The sequence below is a fragment of the Gavia stellata genome, chromosome 3, assembly GCF_030936135.1.
Source record: "Gavia stellata isolate bGavSte3 chromosome 3, bGavSte3.hap2, whole genome shotgun sequence".
Taxonomy (NCBI): Eukaryota; Metazoa; Chordata; class Aves; order Gaviiformes; family Gaviidae; genus Gavia; species Gavia stellata.
In genome coordinates this window covers 47,979,311-47,998,387 of record NC_082596.1, presented here as the reverse complement: position 1 = coordinate 47,998,387, position 19,077 = coordinate 47,979,311, and the positions used below count along the sequence as shown (strand labels likewise).

Genomic DNA, 19,077 nt, shown 5'->3' with positions numbered 1-19,077 from the left:
TACAATAGTTCTCATTGATGTTGTTTAACATATAGCGAGGGTTAATTTGCTTTTAGTTATTATGCATATGGCTTGTTTTTCAATGAAGAAGCATAAAACTATCCTTTAAAATTTCTATTAACCTTCCACTTTTACATCCCTTTGATTTTCACTAAGAGTATTTTTACTGTCATGGCACCCAACCTCTAGCTATGCATATTCTTCAGAAGGGAAGGTACATGACTTCCCTATGAGCCAATAAAATCAGTGGGATGGTTATTTGGGTAATACTGCCAGTACTTCCCACAGGACAGCATGTAAGTTGATACGCTAAGACTACCCAGGAGCATGGAGTAAGATTCAAAAGTCTATCTTGTAACATGGGAGTCCCACATACCAGTGTAGCACACTGTTGGAAGCCACTGAGTCAACTAATTAAAGACAATTTTATAGCCAGACTATTTGTTATCCTTACCCCGCAAACACACAAAATAGACTAAAGGGAGCAACGGCTCTCTGGCTTTTAAAAAAATCCTCTTTTGTCATATATCTTCAAATGTAACTCTTGTGTTTACATGGATATGCTGTAACAAAGCTCTTCAGTAACACTAATATTGATTAACAGTGTTTTTTTGAAAGTAAGAGATGGAAACTGCTCTGAAGGTATTAGTGCAGCAAGACTGAAAAGAATGACTGGAAGAAAAGATAACCTAAATAGATGAATAGTAAATGATAAAAGACACCCAGTGGATTTTACCTAATACCATGATGAAAAACAGCCCCCTGGATCTAACTTCATTTTTCCCTATTTTTTAATTCAGCTTTCAGCAGTATATTATCATATTTCTATAACAATCCCTTCTGAAATATGCCATTTTGTAGATTATTTCATTACTAATACTCTCAGTATCTGATGAAACAACGTATCATGACTAGCTGTTAGAACCGGACATGGATTTTCTGATATATCATTCCCCAGATGGAAAATGCTTTTCTATAAAAATGAAAGTGCTCATAGGAACATGCTGATTTGTTGTAAAATAAAAAATATTTAAGTTAAGGTAAAAACATTCTGATCAAACATTTGCAGACTAAACTTTTTTTTAATAATAACTGATTAAAAACTTATTTCAATATCTATAAAATTTAAAGTAATTTTTTTTTAAGTGTATTCCCCCTCTTTTAGACTTTCTGCATTGTGATAAGGAGACAATACTGTCATTCCATTAAAGGAATTTCCAAATGTCCTTTTATATAGCTGAGAAATTCTCATTCAGTTTTAGATGAAACATTGCTGAACTTGGTGCAATTTTAAGGTACAATGCTAAAAAATATCTATTTATTACCATCTTCTTTTTCAGTATCATGAAACAGTCAAATAAACTCATTGAAAATCTAGACACGTTGGGAGGTAAGGGGTTTTTAGCAGAAGACTGATGTTAATTAATAGAATCAGGAAGTTACGATATTGCTACTATTTCAAAGCAAAAAGAAAGTCAAAGTATCGGTATATCTGTTAATGCTCTGGGTAACAGCATTTTATGTGTTTGTCAAAAGTACAAATCTGTATATACAGATGTCTGAATTTAAAGGTTTATACATATGCACTTCAGAAATATATTATGTGTCCAATAGCAAATACTCATGAGGACAAATTTTCACATTTCAAGAGAGTTTTGGTCATTCAAAATGTCTTTCTCAATCTTCAAAAACCACAGTAATCATTTTTATGGTTACTTTAATTGAAAGTACAATAATCACATTAGCAGCAGAAAATAAGAGCAAGCAGGCTGGTTTTGAGGTTAAGAAAACAAGGCACAACATAATCATTCTGAACGTGATCCAACACTCATTATGAATTGTTATGTCAAAGAATTCTTATCTGTGTGTTTAATACAGCACATATCAGCACTGAACCCCTGTACTGTCTCTGTAGAACATAAGGTAATGAGAAGCAATGAGAGTAGTTACAAATAGCACAGTGATAAAATATGCCTATAAGGTATAACTTCATCATTATGCATGTAAATTCCTCCACATTTAGTAGCATGCATGTTAGTAAAACAAAAATCACACCTTGTATTTAGCTGTGACATTTGTTACATTCATGTGTCATAGTTATCACTTTGGTAGCCCTTTCCCCTGTGAGAAGACAGAATCTAGAAGGTCTGCAAATCAGTGACTCAGCTCTCCAGCCAAATCACACATGACGTGTGTTCCTGCAAGAACCAGGCACACAGATTCTTCAGCTTCTCATCCTGTTCAGTCCTGATCATGAATAGACAGTTTCCATCCCTCAGTGCACTGCAAGAGTTGCCCCACAAAATTTCTTTCTCTGCCTGGATCTGTGCTGGAGCCACTAGTTTCTTATGCAGATTCTCCTATATCAGGACCATTCTTCAACTCCATTTCCCTTCATGATGTTGACAAGGGTCCCTAGTTTTGTCACCAAATTTCTCACTTTTTTCTGGCAAGTTTATCTCTTTATAAGAGATTGTTTAATCACCTTTATGGATTTAACAGTCACATCTAGCCTCTGGGAGAGAGGGACCTCTTGTTTGAATAAAGATGTCACTCTCTATCCCCTTCCTGTCAAGCTATTAAAACCTTTTTTCTTGGCAAAAAGTTTTTCCTTCCTCTTCTTCTGGCTTATTATTTTTTACTCATCCTCACAAAATCTACAAGTCACCACAGAAAGGACATTTTATGGGCCTTTTCATAGATTTCAGGCTGGGATTTTCAGTCTCACTGGTCTTTCCATTTATTACTGCATCATTCTCTTCTGCATAAGGTGTAATGGTTCATACTTGTCTATCTTAAAAATTAGATAATGAGGATAATTGGTGATTCTAATCTCCAAACTGTACTGCTAGTTGTGCACCTCTTTTTGTATTGACATGTATATCTGCTTTTCTCCTTAAGTAGAAGGAACTATGAATTAACTTTTCATTTTCAGAGTCACAAGTTTGTTTTCCTGCTTAAATCTGGCCCTGAATCCACCAAAGCATCTAACAGCACTTTTCCCAAACCAAAGCATCTAACAGCACTTTTCCCAAATGAAAAGATGCAACTTACGTTGAGTTGTTTGAGGTTTTGTTTTCACCTTAGCTATGAATACATATGACATTACCATATATATTCACAGCCTATATAGGAAACATCCCCTTTTAGTTTTTGTACTTGATGACACTTGGAACAAAGTATTCTAATTTTTTAAACTACCAAGAAAGGCAGTTCTCATTCAGTATAATATCTCACTAGAATTTCCAGAAACCCTAGATCAGAACCTCTTGAACCACTTCCTGTACTCTGTACTCCAGAAGTCAGGGCATTGGTTTTTTATTGTTTTCTCCCAATGGGGGTTAATCCTGTGAGGACTACTTTTTCAGCCACTCATCTCTCACCTTAAAAATACACTTAGTCTATTCCTATTGAATTATCTACCAGTTGGGAATTGAATGGTCTCACCCAGCTTCAGATTCAGAGAAGCAAAGACTGTGAAAAGTGGTCTAACATGTATGCTCCATTACTACTTCAGTAAACCAGCTTTCAACTTCAGACCCTGCGTAACAAAGCCTCATAATCATTGTACCATATTACCTGAAGTCAGGATTTTACAGAAATTGTTCAATCCAAAAATCAGAATTGAAATGCTTTTTCATTCAACCACGATTAAAGGAGAAAATTCATTCAATATATCATATTCAATATGATATATCATTCAATACCAAAGCAAGGTAGATGATTTGACGTTTTACTGTCAGGAAAAACTTCTAAAAGCTGTCCAAGTGACCTTTTCCAGAAAGCCACACTGGTCATCCTTCTAAAAGCCATGGCCCAACTTCCACAAATCACAGCTAGCTTCCTTGCAGAGCCTGCCTATAAATCCTAATTCCAATGCCCTCAAAAACTTCCTCCACCCACTGGTACCAGGCCTTCCGCCCTATTCTGTTGGGTAGTAAACTGAAGACCCTGCTGAATTTTTTTCATTGTCCGTAAGGTACTGAAGGAATATTTGGCTTTGCTGGTGTTATTACCACCAGTTTAGTCTTTCTTGACTAGTCAGAAAAAGAGAGTAAATGAACTCAATGTGAGGAGGCAGAGAAAGAGAGACCTTTCTGATGTAATATAACCATTTAGGACACATTCTATTTTTAATTCTTTATTTTTTTAAAAAAATTTCAAATGGATCAGTGGGGTTTGGGATTTTATAGACATTAATAAATACTTTTGTCTGTATTTTCCATAAAAATAATGAAGAATGACATAAAACTGACTAGGTAATAACAAGGCAAATATTCAAAGGGTGACAGTGTGTGCCTCTATTCTAGCTATAGGCCTACACAGAGAGTTGTCATCACAGAGACCAGCAGTGTGTTCCAGTAAAAAGTAAAACAGGCTCTCAAGCATGCAGCATATTTCTGCTTGCATTTAACTGCCAAAAGCTTGGCATAATCTCATAACTCCAACGTTAATTTAATAACAAAATACTGTTAAGAGTTCTGCATTTCATGCAATACCCGTAACTCAATGTGTAAAGGAGATGGAAGAAGAGATGAGACAGGATGAAACAGGACACATTAGGAAATACAAATCTTGATGTCCTAGTGAAGGAGATAAGAAAGGTACCTCACCAAATTATTCTTACAGTTATTCTTGAAGTTAACGATGTGATGATGAGTGAGTCAACATACTGGCAAGTATTTCTGACCTTAGAATTAGTTTAACACAACAAAGGAGCCAAATACAGTATTTTGGAAGGACTAGTATCCCTGCAAAAAGTAATAAAATAGCAACCTCTATTTTTTAAAAAACCATGTTCTTATTGTTGCTATTTCCCTTTCTTTCCTATCCTGATCAGTACAGATTTCATGAAAACAAACAAAAATATTAATTAACACATTGGAAATAGGAAGTTAAAGTGAATACTAGAGAGAATGTAATTGAATAGCTTACTTTATGTAAACTACTCTAAGCTAACTGAGAAAAGTGTATGAGGGACATAAAAGTAAAGAATACCAGATCACAAGTGAATATTTTAATCACTTTTAACACAGCTACAATTGCAAAAATCTTAATCTGGAAATGTCGCCCCAAAGTAGAAACACTTTAATGTTATCATTTTCATGTAAAAACAAAGAAAATTATACATGAAGAATTAGGCAATTATCCATTTTCTTAGGAAAAAAAGTTTAAATATGAAAATAATACAGAAAAGAACTTAGAGAATTGTACTTGCATCTGATTTCTCTGAAGATTTAGTGGTTATCACCACTGTGTATTTTGTACTTCTATTTCAGACAGCTCTGATTCCTCAGTTACATCTACACAGACTCTGGCTCCCATCTGCATGGTATCAACCACAGCATCTAAGATCCAGATGAGGGTCCTGTTATGGAGTAGGTCCTGACGGTTCAGAAACAGCTTTATCCAAAAGACCAAAGTATGACTGCTGCACTATCAAGAAGATTGCATGTACTGAGCACTACTCTTGCACTTAAGTTATTAAAAAGGAATGGAAACATATTGATGCTGATGTTAGTCAAAATTATCTGATATTTATTTGTTACTGAGCACTTGGTGAAAAGGAGAAAAAGATTTCCAAGTGAGCAGAAGTGATGTCTTGTCTTTTCTTTCCCAGAGGCATCCACGAATCAAAGCAAAAGAAAACAAGGAAGAGAAAGTATACAATAGACCTAAGCATGAATGAAAAAAGAAACATGCCAAAGCAAATGAACAATTTTATAATTTTCCTAGAATTACTTCTTTATTCACAGAAATAAAGAAATCTACTGCAGAAAAATAGCAATTCATTTCATTGGAAACACTTGCATATGGACAAGAAGATACTACTTATTTCAAACTTTTGATAAAACTGGTATCCTTTTTAGACCTAAAAAGAGGCAGAACTAACCACATAGTTGTTTCAGTTCTCACATAAAGAAACCCAGCTCTGATAATACTCACTTCTGAATCTTTCAGGTATTTCTTTCTAATCTGTAGTAACTCTCCATATGTTTTTTCTTCTTGCTTTAACCTTTTCTCATATTCTGCTAGCTCATCTTGGAGATGATTAAATACCATCTGAACATTTTGCTGCACAAGCATCACACCACTTAAGTTTTTCCTTTGAAAGAAAAAAAATATTCAATGAAGTAATCAAGATACTCTGCTATACTGGTTTTTAGTCTCTACTTACAGGTTTAATGTTTAATTTCATAACAGATAAAATAGACAGTGTTCTTGCAAATAATGACACCCTTTAAAAAAAAACAAAGAGCTATATGACTGAGCTTATCACGAATGTTTAGACCACTTAAAGACACTCTGCCTATCAATCCATATCCAATGAGTCTATTGAGATACATAACTCTCACAATTTTAAAAAACAGCTTGCATTTTTAAAACAGCTTGCTAGAGAATGGACTGGTTGACTCCTGCATGTAAAGTGTCTGCTCGAATAATGACATTCTGAGGCACAGAATGAGCCCATGACCAGTGCCATATTGGGTAACCACTATTTTATTATTTATTGGGACTGGAAGTGGGAGCCACACACCATTTGTGTAATATTTCATTTCTGTCTCTGTCCATACCTATTATGGTTTCTTTAACCTGTACATATGAAATATGTAAAGCTAAGCAATTTTCAGAGGTTTTAATTTTGTACTAACATTCTGTTCTCTCAGGGTCTGTATTTCTGTTACTTTTAGACAGAAGCATATTAAAAAAAAAAAAAGTATTTCTAACTGATTTTCTGCAAGATAACCTAAACTAGAGCCTTGTAGGTAGTGTAACAGTTGGCTGCATTATAAAGACTGTATCACAGTGTGTGATACACAAAAAAGGAAACTCAAGAGACAAGTTTAAGCCTACTTTTTCTAATTTTAAGGCTTTGTTGTATAAACTCAATGTTATTTTAACACTAAAATAATTAATTTTTTAAGTTATTTTAAAACAAACAGTCTCAGAAAGGGAAAAATCTGACATATAAGGACTACACTGACGGCTCAGGAGCCATTTACACTGTCAAGCCAGGAACTGCTGGGACCAATAATAAGCTGTTATCCTTGTTATTGATTAGCTGATACTTGACAGAACAGATGTATTAAGGAGTTTTGGAATTAGTTCTAAATTCTGGAGGTCACAAGACCCTCCTCACAGTCTCTTCTGAGACCCCCTGCAGAATAACACTCCCCCTTTCAGAAAATTAGAGCATCTAAGGCCTCCTCTAAATCACTGTCTACAAAAACCTCTCCAAAGAGGGGCTAAGGGATCCCTCAGAAATTACCTAGAATTCCTTTTCACTGAAACACCCTTCCAGCCTTCCTAATTTCCAGAACATCCCCTTAACTTGCTTCCTGACCTTATTTCCTTCTCGCTGGAGGTAGGCACACCATATGAGAAATGATGCATATAAATAGTAGGGGCTCCAGTACGAGTAAGGATGCTCCTCACGCAAACCTTAAATTCACAGGATTTGCTCCTCCTCCTTCTAATTTAATTAGCACCAAACTCCACTGAGATTAAAAAAAATGAGTGAATGTATTTCATGTTCATTCTTAACTTCAGATATGAAGACATGTCTTTATCTCTTCCAAGAGTGCAAAAACAATTTTGCAAAAGTCATTGGTATAAGACGGTTTCTAGGTGGGATACCTGTGGCATATAATTTTCCCTTGGTCAGCCGGTTAGGCTAAATTTTGCAGTAGACTTCGGTACTGTAGTCAATTTTATTGTGGAAAAAGTATTTATTTCAAATTGCTATTATTTTTATAACATTGTATCAATGTTTCTATTTCACTCTAGTAGCTATTATTTAGTCTTTTTATTGCATTAACGGTAAGCAATAGTAAGTCAAGGAGGTGTTACTCAGAGAACAGGATAAAAAGACAATAGTGAAGACTGAAAGAAGAAGTAGGGACCCTTTTACCTCAAGTTTCTCCACCAGATCAGGTTAGAACTAGCCTGATGACATGCCAAAAAAAATTGAAATAATAGCCAAGAGTAAAAGTAAAAACAGTTAATCCTTTATTCCCAGTTTTTCTATGAAGTCAGGCAGGTATCAGCACTCTTAGGAAAAGAAGAAAGATCAGTTCAAATAGATAAGTACATTTAATTTTTAACTATATGCATAGGAAATGGCTAAAGCAGACTTTCTTAAAATAGATTGATGAAATGCCATGTGATATGTCAGATTATTGGAAACATTAATAGAAGGTAGATTAGCCTGAAAGAAATTTTTTTTCTGAATATTGTCACCATTAATCTTCACTAATGAGAAACAGTAAGCAATAAAAAAACACCAGCCCCAAACTCTTCTTCTCCTTTGCCCCTCAAGCACAGACAAACTGAATGCTTTGACAACCAGAAGCCATAAGCATGCTGTCATGATGGAGAAGTTCCCATGCGCTGTACCTTCTGTGTTCAGAGAATGACAAAAAGGAAGGAGAATATACTAGCCATTGGGATGCATACTTTGGAAGTCAGAGTGGGTTTTTTGGAAGGTTTTCTGACTTTACAGTTCCTTCTACTGGATGGGATCTCTAAAAGCATGTTCTTTTTTGACTTTACAGTTCCTTCTACTAGATGGGATCTCTAAAAGCATGTTCTCAAGAAAAATGCAATCTTCTCATTACTATCTATTTTAGATCTAGGAGTTGGAGAATTTGCAAGAAAATTCCTCTTGGAAAGAGAGATGGACTTCTTAGCTATATAGAAACAATGAGGTGCTGGAATGAACTTTCAGTGCCATTTTGTGTTGATATTATCCCTTTCTTGTCTGAGTCTGAATATAACGTCACTGATATGAAACTACTGACTACTGGCTAAAGAGCTGTGGAAAATGAGAAGAGATTTTTAGTCATGGAAAGATGCCTTTCATTCTTGAAGTTCAGTAGTTCCACTGCACACTGGGTGTCCCTCCAAATCATTCTGTTTGAATTAAGAGTTGGAAAAAAACATATCCAGTCCCACATATTCGGCTAAATAATTTACATAGAAAAATATTTTTTTTCCCCAGTGAAGAATTTCATGGAATAATCTCTCAAAGGTCTTTCAACCCTGACAGTACATAAGTGAATGAGATCACAGAAAGGGAGCTATAGTATAATGATGCAAGGATCATTTTTTCACTATTTAGTCATTCTGTACAAGCCAATAATCCAAGCTGCTTTCTCTTTGACATTGCACAGCAGGTTCACCTTTATCCTTGAAGAGTAAGCCTGCTGTGCAATCAGCATATACGGCCCTCCAAGGCTTGCGTGGCCTAGAAGGTAGCCTGCATTATCACTTGGATAGAGCCCTTTGAGACTATTTTCAGGACTCATCAGTCACAGTAAGTGTAGGTCCACACTTAAACCAGAGAAAACACAGAGTGTGTGGAATCCTCCATTAATTAAGGATGCAACTGACCATGAATATTATCAGATTACCACAAGTAATTCTGATGCCCGAAATTCAATTTGGTAGGCAGACAATTTGTCATGAATAACTTCTACAGATGCATTAAAGCTACAAGCAGTGATCAGACAAAAATGCTCTCAAGTTATTGATGAAAAGTGCATTATATTTCCTAGAATATAATAAAGCTATCTTCAGTAATAGTAATAAAGTGGAATTACTAAATTACTTTAGTAAAAGTAATAAAATATCTTTTAAAATTCATATAATAGGTAGGTCTTACCACAAATCAGTGAAAGATTTTTCTGCATTTTCCATCTGTATTTGCTTCATGTTCCATAATTCATTTAATTCTTTAAGTTTGGTTTTTACATTTTCTGTAGTGTGAGAGTTTTCAGCAATTTGACTGGAAGCAAATGAAATTTTTTCCTGGGAATGAAAACATACATAGCATGTAAACTAAACAAGGCTAGATTTCCAAATACTGTATTTTAAGCACATGATTATTGGCAACAATTCGTGAAGTTGTACACCCAAAGAAACAGAACTTCTTTCAGAGGGGGCAGTTGAAGCACTTAGTGCAACTGGAATAACTGCATTTCTGTAAAAGCACTGCTTTGCACATCCAGATACGGTTGTCTAACTTGTTGCACAATTCTTCTACTATATATCCATAAATTTTATTATGGCACTTGTATTTCTTCAGTTGCCTATGTTGTATACAGATGTATGCATGTTTGTAGGCCACAGTCTTCATAAAATACATATTCTCTTCTTTTATTTTTGCTCTCATACATAAAAGTTTTGCAAATAAGCACTGGCTTGCACAGCAAAAACTTTATTAATGACAGTGAAAAGTAACAATTTTCACATATGCAGAGTCAGTGTCTTAACTGGCAGCTTTTACTGCTAGACCATCAAAGGACTTAACAAAAAGTAATACTGTTTTAGGCAGATACCTAAAACACTTGACTTTCAGGAAAAATCAGTATTTTTAGATTACATTCTCCAGGCAGAATATGGCTTACTCGTTATCTCTGAAAACTGGCATTATTCATTTAGTTGTCTAAATAGAGAGTTTTCCTCTTTTAGATGTCAAGTTTTTCATAACATAGTTGTCCTGTACTCCAGAGAGTGGAATATTAAAGCACAGGGAACAAGACTCCTGAACTCCTGCTACAAGTACAAAAATCAAAGAGATGCTGACATTAAGCTGCTGAAAACCTTTAAATTAAAAGCAGTGTTTTCACTAAACTTCCTATTCTACAGCAGAGAGATGAAATTGCAGTGTCTTTTTCACTCCAAAAGTGACTGACAGTCACAGGACACCAAAAATGTAGAGATTCATGACACAAGCAAACTCTACTTTCAATAGCAACAGTATCTGGTAAAGAAAGCTGCAGCTTCCCCACAATGAATAAGGTAAACATAAAGCACTGTAGCAGTTCAATAGTAATAAACAGGTGGGAGTCTTCTGTTTGGATGATACTTCTAAAGTGGTCTTGCTGCATTAGATTTTGTAACCCATACTAATGGACTGTAAGCAGCTATGTAAACGGGTTAAATTAAGAGGGAGGAAAATACCTTTTGATTATCCTTATATATACACATACAGTTTAAGTGAACACATGTATAAATACCAAATTTCAAGACCTCACAATTCAGTAGGCAAAGAATGCATCACAGTATTTAAATAAAGATCAGTATTTTAAAAATTTCTTCTTTAGATACTGTCGCATTTTTCTGAAGCAGTAGCCTGATACATAGTCTAATGATCTTTTTCCTTATGAAAGAAGTGCTTCTTATAGGTATACCTAAAAGGTAGCTGTAAAAAAATGAGGAATCAAAGCCTTTGTAACAGATGTTAGCACAGATATGAAGGTGTGCAAGGTACCACAAGAACATGACATTTTTAAGGTCTCTGAACTTTGTAGAAGTGTAGTATGTATCTGTATAGGATTAGATGGAAATTTCAGGTTTCTTTCAGGAACATGGAATCATTAGAAAGAAAATTAAGATATGGTAATTAATGCAAATCCCTATGCAACTGAACCACACGTAGAGAGTCTCAAACCTCTGAGGAAAAATCATATTAGTTTTAGGCTCAGTACCAGGAGAACTTGGAGAAATGTGATAGCCCATGATATACAGGATGTCTGTACGATTTGTCCTGGCCTTAAACTTTACAAATAAAGAAATCTGAGACGATTAAGATATCAGGGCCAGATATAAATATGTACACAAAGAAGCCATGACATATGTTTTGCCAGAGTCAGGTTCACATATGAGCTCTGTTAGAATAAAACTGCCTATGAAGAAGAATTTTGTCTCTTTGACTTCCTGCACTTTTCCCAGGACTTTTTAACCAAGATGGCAGACAAAACCTGAAAATGTTGGCTTCCAAGCATATGGAAGAATAGCCATTGAGTCAGTGCAATCTGGTACCTATTATAGAAGACAGAGAATTTGCAATCAGGTTTTAGAACAAACAAACAAAAATGGTGACATACTCTACATTCTGTGATCCAAGTATCGATAGACTGAATATCCACTCCTTACGTCTTGCTGTAGTGGTTACCAGTCCAGTATCCTGCCTAAGCTGAAGCACTTGGTCATTCAGCTCTTCAAAACATGAACAGTATTCTTCATTCTTCTTCGCTGATCAACAAGACTACTAGTGTATTATAGGGTAGAATTCATATGCTCTTATCTAAATATCTAGCTTTTAGATATTTAAATGTCAGCAGACCAAACTAAGTCACTTCAAATTCAATGGTGAGATGCAGAAGCCTCCAGGGTGTGATTCATCTTGTCCTAAAATAGGTAAACTATGAAGGGTTGAGTGAATTGCTTGGTCAGTTGGAAGCTGGAAACTATATTACTCCTGTACTAAGAATACTATGAAATCATAGCCATTTCTTCCATATCATTTACGCTACACACTGGACAAGCCTTAAAAAAGCCAATGTCTTAACCATGGGAGAGCATTAAAATCTCTGAATATAACTTTAAATAACTTTTCCTTAAAAACAATATCACATGATTAACAGAATCATATAGTGTGACCCTGCACAGCTACAAATATGAGTAACTGTTAAAAATAAGACAGCCCCTTTATAAAGCCTCCCTCTTACAAAACTTCAGTTGCTACGATCAAGGAACTATATCAGGCTCTAAGAACACAACATCTAAGGTATCCAAGTATTGTTACCAGTTCAGAGCTCTACAGATATAATAAAATAGGCTTTGTACATTGTTTTATTCCACTTACCCAGAACACTCCTCTAATACTCCTCCAGGACACAAACTCAAATATTGCTCAAGTAACTAATGGAAACAGTTATTTACAGTTACTAGGAAAGGCAGCACTAAAAATAATAATAATAAAAAGTATAGGAAATAAGTGCACTGAAAAACATTGTAGAATTACTGATTATCTGTGTGCTGACTCATCAGTCATTTCCACATGTTCTAAGATCAATTGGCAAACCTGCAGTTTGGTAGAGCACAATCTTTAACAGAAAGGGATGTATAAACTCCGTCTTCTCTGCCAAATTTAGAAACCTGTGTGAATCAATGAATTTCCCAATGCTTAATTTAAGATTCTGTCATATATAGGAAGTCTCAGAATTTTTCAATACAAATTACCGGATTCATGAAAGCTACTCTAAACAACATGAAAGCTTTTCTTATTTTTTTTTTAATCTATATGACTCATCTTTGATGCTGTAATATCTAACTTAAGTTTATACAACATGCAATTGAAAGAATAATAAAAATGAACAGACTCTTAGAAAGAAAATGCTTGTTTCTTCTAATGCTTATAACCATGTTTATATAAAGCATAGTGTTCAGTAATGAAATTCAATAATTCCCTTTGGTGGATTATACAGTTTAGTAACTGATACAGCAGATATAAGCCATCATTTACAAAAAGATGCCATCTGCTGTGCAAACATGCAATCAGCAGGCACTTCCTATTACACTAGAATCTTTTTCATCCTTTATTGATTTTCTCCATTGCATTTCTAAAGCCCCTCAAGCAATCTGAGCCAGTGTAGCAAATGAAGAAAGCAAAGGACTTCTCAATGACCCCAATATAAATTTTGCTTTGTACTTTTTGCTGTCTCAAGGCTATGGACCTCATAGGTTAGTTCAAGCAAGTGACAGAAAATAGTACATACACTGTATGTATATATATAGTTCCAAGGCAACTGTGTAGAAATGACAGCCTAACCTTTGAAATTAAACATACTTCAAAAAAGCTGTACAAGCATTAAATTATTCACCTGTATATCATTTAATTGTTGTTGCATGATACTTCTTTTTTGTTCCAGTTGTTGCTCAGTTTGCTTCTGCTGTTTATCTAGCTCTTGTACTCTCTGATCCAAGCAGGAGAGCTTCTGGAGAGTTTATGCATAAACACACGTGTTAGTGTTCAAAAGTTATTGTCCTACATTCTCTAGAAATCAGAAAATATATTAGTTATTAAATTCTTTAACAGTTACCATTCTTAAGCTTATTTTTGTTTTCCCTTCCATACCCATTTTTTCGTCATGTAGGTTTATATACTCTACACTTTGAATGAAAAAATGCACATTTAAAATAGAAAACATCTCTGCTACTTCATATAGTGTTTATCATCTTACAGCAAAACATCACTGCTTACTCTGCTCCCCAGGCTTCTTTACTTTCTTTCTGCCAAGGAAGTTATAAATAAAGTTCTGAAATCAAAATATATATTTGGAATAGCTTCCATGGAATTTGTATAAAGGGCAAAATAAATGTTTATTACTTAATATCACTAACGCATTAAAAATACAGCTAAGGATAGGTAACAAGAGGAGGAAGAAGAAATAAAATAAAATATTGGGATATCTCATTCTTATATTTTTCATTAATCCACTCTATTATTAACTAGCACCTCAAGAAAAACAAGAGTTCTTTTCTATTTTGTTAATTTCATTGCAATCAGTAGTGTGAGCACCAAATATTAAATGATAGAAATTATTATTAATACATGTAATAAGGAAAATTTTAGATTACTAAATGTGCTTACATAAATTGTGTAATAGTTATATTATTCCAAGCTTTACATTTCATTTAGACTTACAACAAAGAATATTAAAATAGGTATTAATATTTCCATTCTGAAACAATAGTTTAAACGTTTAATCAATGAGAAAGTTCCTCCTTGAAATTACCAATATCTTTTGTGTATCAGTCACATACAAATCTGCTTGTGCAAACTCTGTTTCCAAGCTTTTAAAACAGAAGCAAATACACAGCGATAGACCATGATGTATAACTTACACCACACCTCTCTAGGTTTCCAGGAAACTAATGATGTGATCTTTGTCACATTGTTTCTACTTAGTTTTAGTTGGGGAAGGGCTAACAACATTAGTCACTGACATTAATGCGTTGTTTTGAAAATACTATTAGCTATTAGAGGAATCTTTTTTTTTAATTTTTCAATTTGACTTATTAAACCTGCATCAAAAATAAACTATCACATAATCCATTATTTGAACTCAAACTATTCAACATCCTCCATCTCTCCTCCAAAAATGGTGAAGTATTGCTACATGCAGACTATGTCAAGAACCCTTCAAAGAGAATAACACTAAAAAACTGAAGAAGACAATCTACCGTGACAAGCTATTTACTAGTAGTCAGATAACAGAACTATGAACCTACAGACTGATTTTGCAACAAAAAACTTCTTGCTGAGGCAGCAGAAATTCTTGTATCTGGGCTTTGAGCAAAAATTAAAAATCCTGTATCTAAACTGAATAGGCTCAAAAGATTTTGATCTTACTTGATTGTGAGAATATTCCATAACAAGTATATGGCTTATTGAAAACTCCTTGCCTTAATTCTGGATGTAAACCATCAATAACTACTTTTGTTTCCTATTGATTTGGAAACAAAAATGAAGGCATTTTGCTTTTTCTTTTCTGGCAGTAAGGTCCAGTGAAAATGCCCTCCTCTTTCAGACACTTAAGAAATAATTACTTCTTTCACACTGATTACTGTATTTTCAGTTCTGGTCCCTAAGACACTTACTTCCTTTGCCAAAAAAATGGAAGCTTCAAATACCTTCCCTAGATTGTAAAACTGCTTGTTACAGTGAACAATGCATGCCCACCTGTTCATACAATGTGGGGCAGCTCACATTTGGAAGGACTTGTTTGCAAGGATTTGTACGCATTTCATGGTGGAATACAGAACAAAGTAGTATGCAAAGCTTAATTTAAGTGCAATTATAGAAGGACAGCCCCCAATTTCAGTGTTGCTGACTTGTACAATTAACAGTGTGAAAGCCAAACTCTGTTTCACTCATGATACAAGACTGAAAACAGTTGAAATTTTTCTCATGTTTCCAGTCGTTTTCAGAGCCATTTCCCAAGAGAAGAAAAGGAATAAGCACCTGCTCAAGAAAACAACATACAAAAAGGATAAAGCAAAAAGTATGGAAATTATCTCAACTAAAAAAAAAATAAATCTGTGAATAAATTACATTCCAAACAATTCTGCAAAAGAAAGACTGAATGGGTTGGTTTGAGGGTTTTGCTTCAATATAATGTACAGACATTACATCTTGAACTAAACTAGGGTTGCGATTTTGAATATTTCCACATCATTTCAGAATAGTAAGGTCTGTTTCTACAGATGTTTGTTGAGATGCATCAGCATTGTTTAAGGACATGATCGTCTACCTAGCTAAGGTCTCATGTTTGTAGGACTACTAGTGAACTGTTCTACTTACTACCAGGTATTTTTGAAAAATATCCATCATTGTAATATCTTGTTTTCAAACAGTGATTTATTCAGATAACATTGTCCACTTTGCACTCTGCTCTCTATTACCATGGTTGTAGCACTCCATATAAGCAAAGCTTTCAAAGATCTAAAAGATCACCAGATCTAAAAGAGGAAAGTCTATGAAGAAAATGTTTCTCAGTCATACAAATTTAGTTAGTATTTCTGTTACTTTTTTGAGCAGGTCTGGACAAAAGGTTATTTCTCTGAAATATTTCCCAAGATTTTAACCTCAGGGAAGGTTAACACCACTAATATATGCTGCAAATATGGGGAACAGGCTACTAGGTCATCACTGGACAACTGGAGGAAAATGGCTCTTTGGCCATACTTGCAAGATGATAAAGGGGCCGACCAAAACATATCATACTATAACAGTAGGAATGCTCTACCAGAAGCAAAAGAAATACTTGGAAGAGAAGACTGTACTTAATTAAGTCAATTCAAGTAGGTTGAGGACCTGTTTTTCATACAAGTATCTTCTGTTTCTTTGTCTTATTATATAAAACAGACCTTTCATGAGGGGAAAGAAAAACATTTTTACCAGTATCACACATAAAGCAGGGAAGCGAAGAAGGTCTCCAGCATGCCATGGCTGGGGGCTTATACACTAGTTGCTCTCTTCAGCTTATAAGCAAAGAAGTACAAAAGAAACAAGCACGTACTAAACAGTCTTCCCGTTGGTAAGAAAACAGACCACAGAAGTTAAAAGAGACAGAAACGTTTTTCTAATACAGAAAGCAAGAAAGGTCAAAACCAAGGCTGGAATTATGTTGTATTTTGTTATGTTGTATCACAGCACAACTGCACAGCTGCAAAATCCAACTCTTCTGAGCTATGGACTTCTGTTTCATCTTACTGTTTTCTAGTAATAACAAAAAAATATGCTAGTGAGTGGTCCAGAATCTACTGCTTTTACCTCATCGTTGTCTTTAGATATATCTTTATTTCTTTTAAATTTTGTTTCTAGATCAGCTACTTGTCTCTCAATCTCTTCTATCCTCTTCATATCTTCCTCTCTTTTCTTGAGTTTCTCTTTTTGCTTTTCCTCTAGCTCATCATATATTGCTTTAATCCTGGCCTGTTTATACAAATATATATATAATTAGCTTTCAGTATTTCAAAAGCAGAATTAGAACATGAAAAATCCAAATCTGAAAGAACATGTATACTCGTAAGTAAACACCATGAATAGACCAAAAGTTAACAAATACATAATAAGGTGATTAAAAATGTCTTCAAAATGAAGAAAAAGTTGGCCATTAAGTCAGCATATGTCAGAAGCCTTTGAATAGGAAAAGCTGAATAGCCAGCAGAACTGGCAAACACAAATACAGCAGAGGAATCAGCAAGAAATATAAAAATTACATTGAAGCAGACAATGAATTTACAGTACTATTTAAGCAAATAGTAGAAAAGAATTCCATAAAAGAGGAATTAAAATTTTAAATATTAGTGTCAAGAGTGAAAATTTTTTCTGATGGGAAACATAATCAACGTAGGCATGTTCCTAGATTTAAAAAAAAAAGGAGTGAAAAAAGAGAAGGAAAACACTGCAGAGTGAAAAGGAACAAAATCTTTGCAAACACACCCTTCAAGTTTGGGAAATACAAGATCCAGCATACATCCACTCCAAACTTCTCCCCTCCACCCAAAGAAATAAAGAAAGAGAAAGATAGAGAAATATTATATAACAGCAGCTGTGTTCTTCAGAATAGGCAGGTCTTACATAAATTTAGAATGTCTAATATCCAAAATTCACCATCACTTGAACTCAAATAATTATTTATCTGTGTAGCAAAGAGTGAATACACAACATCTGATATTGAGAGATACATACACACACACACACACACATGTATGTCTATATATATTTAAAGTGGAACACAGCTGGCAACATTTTGAATTCCTTTCAGCTGTAGAAGCAGAGTGAAATAAGCCAAGAAAATTATAGGAAAGAGGGCAAGAAATGACCATACATGTGACTTACTCTTTTCAAAGTATTTTGCTAGGTGGTAAATAACTCCTTTTTCTAGTTTTAAATCATAGTCTACATAGTTATCCTTACCAGGAGTGTTTCAACTAGCAAATGCAGCATGATTTCTGAACTCCTATAGAATGGCACAACATCAGGTGAGTTACGGATAATGTTCCAGGTGACAACATGGTTGGTAGGTGGAATTGACAAGCTTCCCAGAAAACCACTAACACTTCTGGATCTCTGTTGCTTTATACTCAGATGGCATTAGGAGATTCCCTTTGGCTATCTCAGAACAGTGTCTCATCTAAACTGCTGTGCACTTCAACAGTCACCAGTTAGTGATAGCTTTTGCACTTTCAACATCCTTTGACATCATCATTAAGTTTTGTCCTATTAGTAAGAAAAAAGCTCTTAACAGCAAGGGTATGAAGGTTGTCTAACTCAGACAAATGAGGCTTTGGGAGAAAAATAGAAAAAATAGGTTTAGTTGAAACAGAACTTTTAATCCACCTTGAAAGAAGTACAAGATGAATCTCAAGAACCTCTTTATCCTGAAAAAAACATGACCTACAATGAAAAAAGCAGTTGTGAGCGCAACATTTACTTCCCATTAGGACAGCATTCTTTCGTTTCTGTCTGTAAAATGAAAGAAGTGGGAGACAGTTGCCACTAAGGATCTTTATCAAGAATCAAGAGAAAGAAAGGAGATTTTTAGTTTCAATGAATAATCTAAAAGGATCAATACTAAACACCAAAAAGGGAGGAAGATGTTTGGAAGCACCAAATCAAGCCTGTCATGCTGTGGCAGTCAGGGCCAGAAACATTCCCTTCAGCCTTCTCTGAAGCAAAGCCTGAGAATCATAGGGAAGTTGTGCATCAACCACAATTGC

The 19,077-nt window shown here is 34.7% G+C and overlaps 1 protein-coding gene across 1 annotated transcript in view; it reads right to left on the bottom strand.

Annotated features, from left to right (window-relative positions):
- Window positions 1-19,077, bottom strand: part of CCDC178 (coiled-coil domain containing 178) — a 184,357-nt gene that overhangs the window by 117,905 nt on the left and 47,375 nt on the right. Inside the window, exons 13-16 of the mRNA XM_059835964.1 lie at window positions 17,126-17,287; window positions 13,671-13,784; window positions 9,665-9,810; window positions 5,947-6,106 (exon numbers count right to left, since the gene is read on the bottom strand). Of these exons, the coding sequence (XP_059691947.1) occupies window positions 5,947-6,106; window positions 9,665-9,810; window positions 13,671-13,784; window positions 17,126-17,287 (582 nt within the window). The remainder of the gene's footprint in view (window positions 1-5,946; window positions 6,107-9,664; window positions 9,811-13,670; window positions 13,785-17,125; window positions 17,288-19,077) is intronic.